The 13,346-nt window shown below is 44.8% G+C and overlaps 1 protein-coding gene across 4 annotated transcripts in view; it reads right to left on the reverse strand.

Moving 5' to 3' along the window:
• Afg1l (AFG1 like ATPase) overlaps positions 1-13,346 on the reverse strand; it is a 164,068-nt gene that overhangs the window by 117,171 nt on the left and 33,551 nt on the right. For 2 of the 4 annotated variants that reach the window (XM_021205218.1, XM_029542461.1), the window contains exon 3: positions 1,962-2,013. The exons of the other annotated variants lie outside the window; for them this stretch is intronic. In XM_021205218.1, the coding sequence (XP_021060877.1) occupies positions 1,962-2,013 (52 nt within the window). The remainder of the gene's footprint in view (positions 1-1,961; positions 2,014-13,346) is intronic. 4 annotated transcript variants of the gene reach the window in all.

Consider the following 13,346-nt stretch of genomic DNA (forward strand, 5'->3'; position numbering starts at 1 on the left):
AAGAAAGAAAGAAAGAAAGAAAGAAAGAAAGAAAGAAAGAAAGAAAGAAAGAAAGAAAGAAAGAAAGAAAGAAAGAAAGAAAAAGAAAACACAGCCATAAGGGCTCAATTGGATTTAAGAGCAGTCCCGATGGAACATGCAAGGCATAACTCAGGGTTACTGATAGGGAAGTAGACACTAGTGGCTTACAGGTTAGATATCTGCCCAGCCCTAGTGCTTTAAAGGCATATCATAAATATGAAGGATTTGTGTCTTTTATCTGGGAACTGAATGATCAAAGGCAGTGTAGAAACCCCTGACTGAGAATAAAATATACTACAACAAGTTTTCTTGAAGGCTGAGCTATAATGTTAATCCATCAACTTAAAACCAGTCCTGGGGAGGTTCCCTGGATGTAGGGTCCACCCAAGTCCCTCATTTCTACCAATCTATGAGTAAGGAGTACAGTCCTGTGGGCAGCAGAGAACACAGGACAGTGGGGAAATGAACGGTAGCCCGTGGGGTTAGGAAGCAGAGTCCCCCCTTCCCTGTGAATCTCCTTAGATCTGACAGCTGATTCTGGAGTCCAAATGGGAGGGCGAAGAGTAAGAGTTAACTAGGGAGGCATTCTGAGACTGTTCTTCCAGCCAGAGAGCCCCCAAAATGAGAACTTGACACTTTTTATTACTATCCCTTTTCTGAGTATTCTAAATGGGTGCTGACCAACAAAAGTTATCTCACTTCCTAGTCCAAGGTTGGTTTCTCTTCCCCTCTGTGTTAGAAAGGTATTTTAACCAACGGTCATGTGCATCAAACATCCCTGATTATATTTATATTCTCTCCTGTGACTCTCTATCTCTCTGCCTCTCTCTGTCCCTCTGTCTCTGTCCCTCTGCCTCTCTCTGTCCCTCTGTCTCTGTATCTCTCCCTCACCCCCAACCCTGCCTCCCTCCCTTCTTTCCTCTATGTTTTATTCAAGACAAGGCCTTACAATGTAGCCCAGGCTAGCCTCAAGCTCATGCTCCTCCCGCCTCAGCCTCCTGAGTGCTAGGATTCCGGGTCTTCCACCTTCATGGCTAGTTTTTTCAAGACCTCTGATGCATTATTCATAGTGCATCTCCGTTCAGTCAGACTCTCCCAGCAACCCTCACCAGTTGTGTTTGTCAGGCCCTTCTGTATAAGTCTTTACTAACCATCTCCGATTCTGGTTCAGTGGTTAAGGTAACAGCGATAACAAAGAGCAGATCTTTTGCAATGACTGAACATGAAAGGGAAGGTTCCGGAACTGTGATGTTCTCCCAAAGAACAAGAGTGAGCCAGAGTGAGGGCCCTGAGCAGTGCCTCAGACACAGAACAGTGAGGAGCACCCGATGTTTGTGAGGAGCACCGCCCATCTGGAAACTCACAAGGACCAGCAGAGGAGCTGAGAAAAGGCTCAACACACAGCACGGAACTGCTGCCGCTGTGACCCTAACTGTGCCTACTAACTAATGTAAGGGAAACGGCAGGGTGGTGCTGAGGCAGGGGGACCACTGGAGTTCCTAAGACCCTGCTTCAGGAGTTCTGGGGAGAGAATAGTAACAACCAGGTCATTACTCTAACACTTAGATCATGAATAGAAATGTGCGTGGAAATTCAAAAGGAAAAAGGACTAAGCCCGCTTTAAAAAGAGGCCAGCTTGGAGAGCAAGCAGCACTGTCCTGAGGCCCTGACCGTCTAGTGACTACAGATGACGTCCGTCCTATGGGTCGCCCAAGTGTAATTGTATTTACAGTCGTGTGTGACACTGCTTCTGCCTTAAACTGCAACCCCAGCCTACGAACATCACTGGCGGAAGCTGATGGTGGCCCCTCCCTCTCAAGTCAGACTCCTCACCCTGCTCTCCAATTTGGGACTGAGAGGTGTGGACACAGAAGTTTTATCCCTGAGGGAAAGCTGCAGAACCTCCTGACTGGCCCACCCAACACTTTTTTAACACTTACCAACGTCTCCATAAACATAGAGGCCCTTTGGAGGTTTGTTCCTTGAAAAAAGCTGCAAATTAAGAACAAATTACAAATTTTCTACCATGCAAATAATTACATATAATCATATATACATAATGTTCCCAACTGTGCTATATATAGGACATCAAGGAGGCAATTATATACAATAAGTAGAAAAAACTCGGTGTGAAAGTCTGCAAAGCCAAAACGTTGTGCAGCCGCTAAAAGGGAGGTATTCTTGATAGACCCCACACAGACAAATCTTGAGGACATTGTATTAGTAAAATAAGCTAGTCACGCAAAGATAAAGTACTTCTGACCCATGTTATCGGGGTGAAGCAGAGTGGAGGAGTCACTGTTTAGGGGATACAGCGTCCCATCTGTGTAACATGAAGAGATGGGTAGGAGCGAAACAGTAACACAGAGAACTGTGTCCACGCTTAGTACCGCTGAGCTGTGTAGTGAGAAGTGCTTAAGATTGCTAGCATGTCAGATACCTGTAATCCCAGCACACAGGGCGCTGAGGCAGGAGGAAATCTCGACTATACAACGAGACTGTGCCTTAAAGCTCAAAACCTGAAACTGCAACTGAGAATCCCATCCATAACACTCTTGCTTCTGTTGTATCACCCATGGGCTCAAAGCTCTACTAAATCCATCTCCTGATGCAGGCCACACCCCGGGACAGACCAGGCAAGCGCGCTTTGATTCCAACTCATGCACAGCTTCCCTATGTCCCCTGCAAGTCACTACTCTTAAGACACAGCTGAAAACAGATTCCCAGTTGCCAACATCTGAGGGTTGCTTTCTTTCTTTTTTGTGTGAAACATTGTGTCATTTGGTTTTCAACTTGCCAACAACAAAAGGATTACACCCTTAAACAATTTTAGAACAATGTCATAATTTGAAACCTAATATAAAACCTAAAAAGTTTCTAAATGTATGTTTGCAATGTTAAAACTCTCTCTCTCTCTCTCTCTCTCTCTCTCTCTCTCTCTCTCTCTCTCTCTCTCTCCCTCCTTCCTCCTCCTCCTCCTCCTCCTCTTCCTCCTCTGGGTTTGGTTTTCTTTTGGGGAGGTTGTTTTGATTTTTTGGTTTTGTTGTTTTTGTTTTCCAGATAGGGTTTCTCTATACAGCCCTGGCTGTCCTGAAACTTGCTCAGTAGACCAGGTTGGCTTCAAACTCACAAAGATCTGCCTGCCTCTGCCTCCTTGAGTATGGGGATTAAAGGTGTGCATACCACTGTCCAGCTGTGTTAGAAAACTGGGGTGTCAAGGCCTGGGTAGCTGCTGCCTGTCTAGCCAGCCATTTTATACTGTTACTACCATTTCTAGGAAACTTTCTCATGCCTGAGTTGATGGCATAGCATATTTTGTTATGTTCTGTGCTTTGGTGCTCTTGAAAACCAATCACAATAGAGGTCAGTTAGAACTGCTCTGCATAGTTAGCTGCAATAAACGTGGGCCCAAACCCACCACCAGGCAGCACTTCCTGCACCTGTGCATGAGCTCTTAAGGGTTTTGCCTTCATAAGCTGCCCCTGAGATGACCCCAATATAAGAGAGACACCTGCACCAATATAAGAACCCATTTGGGATAACAGTTCTACTTTGAGTAGTGGTTGAGTAAAGTTTTAAGTTCCCAAGACCTCCCTGGGAATTAACATCCTACTTGGCAGAAAGACTTATGCACTTGGGTAACTGACATCCTGGTTGGCAAGTTAAAACATGAACGATAGGCAAGGCAAGTCCCCTGCCACAGTAGAATACCTCAACCAATGAAGACATGTTCCTGAGGAAGTCGCCTATCCCTAAATCCTGATTGGTGAAGTAACTTGGTACAGATGTTTGTGGATTTCAGGCTTAAAAGCTCCATAGGATTCTGACTCGTGGTCACAGTCAGCTCCAAGTCTGGTTTTCAGCCCTGATCAATCAATCCTAGAGTAAATGCTCAATAAACTATCACTTGCCAGGGCCTGACAAATACAGAAGTGGATGCTCACAGCCATCCATTGGATGGAGCACAGGAACCCCAATGAAGGAGCTAGAGAAAGGACCCAAGGAGCTGAAGGGTTTTGCAGACCCATAGGAGGAACAACAATATGATCTAACCAGTACCCCCAGAGCTCTCTGGGACTAAACCACCAACCAAAGAGTACACATGGTGGGACTCATGGCTCCAGCTGCACATGTAGCAGAGGATAGCCTAGTCAGTCATCAATGGGAGGAGAGGCCCTTGGTCCTGTGAAGGCTCTATGCCCCAATATAGGGGACTGCCAGGGCCAGGAAGTGGGAGTGGGTAGGTTGGGGAGCAGGGGGAGGGAGGGAAAGGGATAGGGGGTTTTTGGAGGGGAAACTAGGAAAGAGGATAACATTTGAAATGTAAATAAAGAAAATATCTAATAAAAACAATCAATCAATCAATAAATAAATAAATAAAATATGAAGAAAAGTAAAACATAATCTAAATATTGTGAGATTTTGAGATTTTTATAGGATTAGATATTGTGATGTTATAATATGGGATTATATTTAACTTCTAGATACAAATCTAAAAATAAAGATGCTTTAATGAACTTATCTTAAAATAAATAAATAAATATAAACAAACTATCACTGTCTGACTGAGATTGGAGTTTCTGTGGTTTGTGGGGGTGACTCCTGGATCCCAATGTGGGTGTTGTAATTCATAATTCTTCAAAATACATTCTGTAAGAATAATTTTTATTATTATTGCTGTTGTTTGAGGGGTTTGTTTGTTTGTATGTTTGTTTGTTTGTTTTAAAGACAGTATACCCTTGTATCTGCATGGCCTTCGTTGGCCTGGAACTTGCTATGTTGACCAGATTGGCCTTGAACTCAAAGGTCCCCAGTTCTGGAATTAAAGGTGTAAGCCACTATACCTGGACTAGTTTTTCTTTCTCTGGTATTTGTTGAAGCCGTCTCCCCCTGAATAGCTGCAATCATTTTGTTCCATGCCTGCCAGTCAGGCCATTTTGTTACTGACACAGAAAAATAGCTTGACTCAGAGCAGGGCCAAGCTGACCACATAGCCTGTTATGTTCTGAGGTTTGTTAATCCTAAGGAATTCCACACCCATAAGTTCCACTTAGGACCAATCAGAGTAAAGGTCAGTTAGAAATGTCCTAGCTAGCTAGCCAAAATAACTTCAGTCAGAGCCGACCACTGGGCAGCACTTCTTGCACGTTGTGGGTTTTGCCTTTATAAACTGGCCCTGGGAGACATTCCTGGTCATAGTCAGCTCTGTAGTCTACATCGCTGATCGGTCAGGTTGTCTTGGGGAGCGCATTCAGTAAACCAGCTCTGCATGACTGAGATCGGTGTCTGAGTGGTTTGTGTGGTGATTCTCAGGCCTCAGAAGTACTGTTCACACGATGCTATCAGTAGACACTAAATAAACACAATTTAAGTTAGAAAAACAACAAAGTTGGAAGGAGCGCTTCACTGGGGCTCAGCGTTTCTAGCAAACATAGCACTAAGGATGCGATGAACATCTCAGTGACAGAATGCTTCCTAGCAAAGGCAATGGCTGGAACACTGTGCTCAGTACTCCAGGAAGAAGCACTTAGAGACCTGTCTTCTTTTTTCCTTCCTATTCAATAACCCGTATGTTTTAGAAAGAGCACCTGTCAGATTTTTGTATGCTACATATACAGTTTATGTAACACTGCTTTATATATTTTAAAATATACTTTGTTTTTTGAAAATTCATATTTACTTTCCATTCCTCTTCTTAAATTAAATTGAATTTGGGCTTGGTTTGGAATTCTAAGGGGGCAAGGATATTTTGGTTTTGGAGAGAAGGTCTTACTATATAGACATGGTCAGCCTGTAACTCTCTATGTAGTCAAGTTGGCCTTAAAATCACAAAGATCTGCCTGCCCCTGCCCCTGCCCCTGCCTCGAGTGCTGGGACCGAGGGGCTGTAGCACGATGCCAGGCCCTATGCTGGACCTCACATGTTTTAAATGGTAAAGAGATACTTCTAGGTATCCATCGCAATCCTAGCACTTAGAGGCTCAAGCAAGAGGCTCTTGAGGTCAAGTCTAGCCTGGGCTACTTGTCTCAAAAAAACTGAGGATGAGATATAGCCATTTAGTAGAGCTTTACCCATTTACATGGCCCTAGATTAAATCCCAGCATCACAAAAAAAACAACAACAAAAAAAAAGCTGATAAACAAAGAAGTTCTGACTGCTTAATTTAAAACATAGATGCTGGATATCAGGTGGCACATGACTTTAACCACAGAATCCAGGAGGTAAAAGCAGACTGATCTCTGAGTTTTGAGTCCAGCTTGGTCTTACAAAGCTAGTTCTGGACCAGCCAGAGCTGTTATACAGAGAAACCCTGTCTCAAAAAACAAAATTAATTAAAGTAAAAATAAAATCTGGATACCATCTACCAATAAAGGTTAAGCATAGTATATCTAGGGACTGGAGAGATGGCTCAGTGGTTAAGAGCACTGACTGCTCTTCCAGAGGTCCTGAGTTCAATTCCCTGCAACCACAAGGTGGCTCACAACCATCTGTAATGGGATCTCATGCCCTCTTCTGGCACGTCTGAAGACAGTAACAGTGTACTCAATTATATAAAAGCATAGTCTATCTAAATGACATTTACATTTGTATTGCCGTTATGTGTCACTCTGTGAGTAAACAGAGGGGGTGTGCACTTCACAGCATATGTGTTGAGGACAGAGGACAACTTTTGAGAGTCAGTTGTCCCGATCCACCACGTGAGTCCCAGAGATCAAACTCAGGTCATCAAGTTTGGCTGCTAGCAAACATACCCACTGAGCTCTCCCACAGTCCCTTAAATGACGTCACACAGACCAGTCTGCCCTGATTCTCAGGAAGCATGGTCCTCCTGGACCTCTATGCTTTGACTATCCTGAGCCACATACATGCCATACTTTCCTATGTAGACCTACTGATAAGATATTAGCCATAACAGCTAATAACAGAAACACAGAAACATACTTTAGTAAAACAATTTAAAACTTGCATGGTGGAGTGGGGGGGTGAAGAGATGCTTAGATGTTAAGAGCGCTTGCAGCTCTTGCATAGGACTGGGTTTGATCCCCAGTATGCACAAGGCATCACAACCACCTATTTATTCTATCTCCAGGGGAATCCACATATCTGGCCTCCTCACATATCAGGCACTATGTGATACACACACGGACACAGACAGACAGACAGACAGACAGACAGACAGACACCACATACACACACACACACACACACACACACACACACACACACACACACAGAAACAGACAGATAGACAGATGATAGGTAAATGGATAGATAGAACACTCATGCACAGAAAATAAAAATAATTAATCCCATGAGGTTAGTAAGCTCAAGCAACTTTAGATCTATATCTAGCCTGGGGCTATGGCTCAGCAGCAGACAACAGCCTAGCATGCACAAGGCCCAGGGTTCAATTCCCAGCAGCACAACTGAACTCTATACCAACACAACAATGCTTTCCGAGAGCTTCTAGTTAGTCTACTCTCTCCTGAATGGTTCTCTGGAACCTTCTCAGCCTCCTCAAAGCTAAGCCACACCCCCGTCACTTTCAGATAATGGCTCCTGCTTCTCCATAGAGAAACCAGAAGGTGTCTTCCCTTGTGAAACTGCAGCCCTGGCTGATCATTTCCAGGGTGTGTGCTCACTAAACCATCCCTGTGTGACTGAGATCAGTGTCTGAGTGGCTTGTGGGACACTTCCTGGACCTCAACACTGTAATGTGCTTTTGGTAGGGTGGTTCTTCTCACAATATTAATTCCACAAATCCATGAGTGTGGGTTGTCTTTCCATTTTTCTAGTGTTTTCTCAATCTCATTCTTCAGAGATTTTAAGCAAAGACTCAGGGTAGTCTCGGCTTGCCTGGAATCCACTATGAGGATGAGGCTGGTCTCCAACTCAGAGATCCTCTTCTCCCTCTGCTAGGATTACACAGAAACAGGACCGTGCCTGGTTCTAAAGTTGTTTCTTAAAAATCAAGCTTTGCACAGTAACTCACATCCACACTAGCTCTTGAGAGGTTAAGGTTAAAGTCAAGGTTCAAGGCCATCCTTACCTACACAGTGAGTTCAAGACCAGTTTGAACTACCTGAAATCCCGTCTCCAAAACCACGCAAATGACAACAGAAAAACCCACCTGCATATGATGTTCTAGATATTTGCTTTCCAAAACACTCCTTTGTTTTAACTGCTGTAAACTCAAAGCGACCATTCCAAATACTTACATTTAATGATTTAGATCTTATCTTTAATTTTTTTAAAGATTTATTTATTATCACAAATAAGTACACTGTAGCTGTCTTCAGACACACCAGAAGGGGGCGTCAGATCTCTTTACGGGTAGTTGTGAGCCACCATATGGTTGCTGGGACTTGAACTCAGGACCTTCGGAAGAGCAGTCGGTGCTCTTACCAGCTGAGCCATCTCACCAGCCCGTCGTTAATAATCCAAGGTGCTAGGCACATAATACACCCATGTAATCCCAGCACTCAGAAGGCAGAGGCAGGAGAATCTCAAATGCAAGGCAGGTCTAGGCTACATAGCAAGACACTGTCTCAAAAAATAAAAGTCTTTTTTTAAATCCTACTCCCAATGATCCATGGTGGTTCTCATCAATGCTCTAAACTAAAAGGCACACCTCTGCCTCTCTGGATTATCCGCCCTATTACTCCAGCATGGTTTCCATGAGAACAACTAGACAAGAAGGGTGTTGCTGTTAAGATATAAAGTATTGTTTTCAATTTGTTTAAAATGCAGGAATATTACTTTTCCTGTTCCCCCCATTTCCCCACGACTGCATTATTATCTCCCCAAATGGCGGAATCAGAGACAATGATTCCAGCTGGAATGCTGAGGATAATTACATCGTTTAAAAACTGGCGTTACAGCCTTCTCCACGTGGACCACTTTTGATAAAAGTACATCCTTCAGGTTTCTAAAGATCTTTAAAAAAAAGAAGAAGAAGAAGAAGAAAGAAAAAACAGAACTATATGCTAGCATCCATAAACTTTCCTTAAATGAAAATGTTTTATAATGGCTTTAGCTGATTTTCAAAAGAGCCCTCCTAACCTAAAGTGCATCAATTTGCTCAGTTTACTAGTATAATTAAGTGTATTTAAGTATCTAAATAAAGGGGCTCTCGGATTCTACAACACACACAAGAAATGACTTGCAGAGCAGCATCTAGAAGCCAGCCATGGGGCTGTAGGCAGAACAGACGTGTGTCACCTACCCCACACTCCTTCAGTGTGTGTCCGCCTTGCTCAAACCCAGTCCTGTTGGCTTAATGTTGTCATGGGGGGGGGGGGGAGCTTCTGCAGTGTACTGACAGGACAAGCTTGGAAGCTCACACCCCACAGCGCTCCTCTGGTGAAGACACAGCCCCAGTGTGCTGCCGACCTACCCACTGATTCTCACGATTTGTATTTTAAGTTAATTTAATAAACTGTGGGATTTAAGCATCCAATGGAAGGAGAGAGAGGGAAGGGAGAGGGAAAGGAGGAAGGAAGGATAAGAGAGTGGGGGAGGGAAGGAGAGAGGGAGGGAATGAGGAGGGAGGAAGGGAGGGAGGGAGGGAGGAACTAGTTGGGCGTGATGGTGTTCACTTACAGTTCTACCTACTCAGGAAGCCCCCTGATTAGGGGCCAAGCGCTGGAGACCAGCCTGGCAAGCAGAGAGAGCCCCTGTCTATACTGAGGAAACAATACACCTCTCAATCTCTGAGACAGAATAAACAGACGTAAATGAGCTTAACCTTTCTAAGACACTGTTTTGCTAGGTAACCTAAGCTAGCTTCAGGCTTTGATACTTCTTCCTCTCCCTCCTGTGCGCTGGGAACTTAGGCTCAGCAACGAGTATTTTTAAATACTCCTATGTGCCACTGGAGACAAGTGACAAGAAGCAATTTTCAAGCAGATCCTCCCTGGTCTCTTGCTCCTATCTGATACTCTGGTCTTGGTCTGTGCCCTCACAGTGCCCTTCCCTCTACCCCTCCCCCATCTCCCACTAATAGATGGGACACCCAGGACATGAGCATAGGCCTCAAAATGATCAGGAAATCACTAAAAGGAAGTGATGGGGGGGGGGCAGCATCTTACTCTGAATGAAGGCCCTCAGTTGGAGGATGACCCTGGGATTCCAGGCATCTTCTATACCAGTAAGAACTATTCATAGGGCTGGAGAGATGGTGCAGCAGGTAAGAGCACTGACTGCTCTTCCAAAGGTCCTGAGTTCAAATCCCAGCAACCACGTGGTGGCTCACAACCACCCGTAATGAGATCCAACACCCTCTTCTGGTGTGTCTGAAGACAGCAACAGTATACTTATTAATGATAATATATAAATCTTTGGGCTGGAGCAAGCAGGGACTGAGCGAGCGGGGCCAATGGGAGCAAGCAGAGATCCTAAAATTCAATTCCCAACAACCACATGAAGGCTCACAACCATCTGTACAGCTACAGTTCACTCATATACATTAAATAAGTACATAAATCTTTTTTTTTTTTTTTTTTTTTTTTTTTTTTGGTTTTTCGAGACAGGGTTTCTCTGCGTAGCCCTGGCTGTCCTGGAACTCACTTTGTAGACCAGGCTGGCCTCGAACTCAGAAATCCACCTGCCTCTGCCTCCCCAGTGCTGGGATTAAAGGCGTGCACCACCACACCCGGCTACAAAAATCTTTTAAAAAAAACTATTTGTAACTGTAATTTTTATCTTCCTGAAATACATGTCATCTCGGAGCCTTACTGCCTCCATCTCCTAACCTAGACCTAGTCTAGAAGCAGCTTCTATATTCCAGCCAGAGGGGTTAAAGGTGTGTGCTAGAGCTGAGCCACACCACTAGAAATGGTTTTTTTTTGTTGTTTTTTTTGTTTTTTTTTTTTTACAGTAAATAACACAATCTTGGGGTTCACAATGTGATCAGATATCCGGCAACAACTATCACTAAGGAATCATTCCCAGAGACAGACACAGAAACAAGAACTCACAGGTACACATGGACAGGCCCAGAGCTACCACAACTGCCTTCAAATCAACACAGAATTATTTTATGCATCTTCTATGAGGGCTCTGTTACTTATTTTTCTCATTCACTCTATAAACATGGATTGAACATTAAGGTCCTGCTTTATGCCAGGCCTTGAGTTTGATTCTACAGACCTAAGAAGACCAAGAAAAGAAAGTTTAGAAAAGGCACATGTGGGCAACCTAAGATGGTTCCCAACGCTGGTGAAGCAACACATCTTTAATTCCAGCACTTGGGAGACAAAGAAGGGGACACTATATCACCAGACTTGGTCTCAAAGAAACAAAGAAGTAGCTTATGTTAAGAACAGTCTTGACACAGTGTGGCAAATGGGATGAATGAGAGGAAACCATGGAAGAGACACTACATTCCTTTGCTCCACTTACAAGGCAAGCCAGCGTCCAGGGGGAGCAGGGTCATCGTAATTCCAAGAGCACAAGCAAATCAGGACAGCCCCACCATGGTCCCTGGAGGTGTGTGGACAGCCCCACCGTGGTCCCTGGAGGTGTGTGGACAGCCCCACCATGGTCCCTGGAGGTGTGTGGACAGCCCCACCGTGGTCCCTAGAGGGGTGTGGACAGCCCCACTGTGGTCCCTGGAGGTGTGTGGACAGCCCCACCGTGGTCCCTGGAGGTGTGTGGACAGCCCCACCGTGGTCCCTGGAGGTGTGTGGACAGCCCCATCATGGTCCCTGGAGGTGTATGTTTGTACTGTTTTGCTGGGTTCTTATATCTCTACCTCCCTTCCAATACCCCCCAACCCCACCCCAGCACTAGGTAGGAGAGAGGGAGGTTAGGAAAGGAGGACATGGATCTCTTTAGGCTCCTCCCTCCTGACTAGGGGCAAAGTGTTCCTTGGAACAAGTCCAATCTTCGCAGTCAGGACCACCTGACCAACGTAAGTAGCAGGGACCAGGAGCCTTCTCTTTCTCTAAGTGCCTCCGGCCACTCTTGGGGCTCTGGCATTTTTTTCCCCCTCTCCAGAGTCCCCAGAATTAAACTATGTGAAGCTGGCAAAAAATGATGCCCTTCCTAGAACACAAGCCAATTATAGTTAGTGGCTGTGGACAAACTGAAGCAGCCCCATATCCCCACACCTGGGATTAAAACAAAACCTGGCATTCACAGAGCATCACTGGATTTTTTTTTTTTTAAGATTTATTTATTTATTTATTTATTACATGTAAGCACACTGTAGCTGTCTTCAGACACTCCAGAAGAGGGAGTCAGATCTTGTTACGGATGGTTATGAGCCACCATGTGGTTGCTGGGATTTAAACTCCGGACCTTTGGAAGAGCAGTCGGGTGCTCTTACCCACTGAGCCATCTCACCAGCCCGCATCACTGGATTTTTAAAGAAACCGAAACTCTCCATCACCACCGCAGCCATGCAGGGCTCAAAATGTGCCACTGTCATCTCCCTGGGGAGCAAGCACATACCATATACACACACAGAGTGAGAAGGAAGGAGAGTGAGCCAGAGTGAGGTAGAGTCTTTGGTGAGTGGGAAGTCAGATTCCATCACAGCACACAGCTTTGCATGCAACTTCACAACCGTTTGTGCACGTGCCCCATGTGGACAGGTAATAGTTATTACTGTCCTCAAGTGGAATGTGCCGCACATAACTATAGGTGCTACATTTCCACACTGCTGTCTGCAGATTGTCACACAAACCAGGGCGTCTTGCTACCACATCACTGGGTGAGACTTCCTCAGCCAAGACCATGGCACAGACACACCATTGTCGAGCAAAGCACCGTTCCATGACACGTGGCTATGGTTAGATGCCCAGTCTCACTGCCTTACAAACAAGCCATGAAGTCTCCTCCCAAAGGATGAAAAAACCTGGAGCCTGCACAGCCCTGATTAATGGAGAGCGAGAATGGAAGGCTGTTTAATTCTTTCCCTCCCTGACTCCAGAAAAGCTTGATTCGGCTGTGTAAAAGTAATTCTAATTATAGTGATTTACATGAACTACTTATCATTTATGCCTAATTACTTCCCAGCACAATAACAATTATGCATACATTAAATGTGTTGGATTAACCTGGTTGTAAGTTTTATTTGGTAACAAAGTATCCATAAGCTCCTATTCTTCACAGTCCACTGCCCTGGGGCAAAGGCAATGCTCTGAACTTCTTCAAATGTTTACTACTGAAAGCATGGCCAAGTGAAGGAGGGAAGTTCTATTATGATAGTATGGAGTTACAGAAACTTTCTTAGGAAGAGAACAGAGGAATAGAGGGTGAGGGGGAGGAGAAGGGAGAGGTAATAGAGGGGAGAGAGGAGGGGAGGGGAAAAGAGAGGA

The sequence above is a fragment of the Mus pahari genome, chromosome 9 (assembly GCF_900095145.1).
Source record: "Mus pahari chromosome 9, PAHARI_EIJ_v1.1, whole genome shotgun sequence".
NCBI lineage: Eukaryota > Metazoa > Chordata > Mammalia > Rodentia > Muridae > Mus > Mus pahari.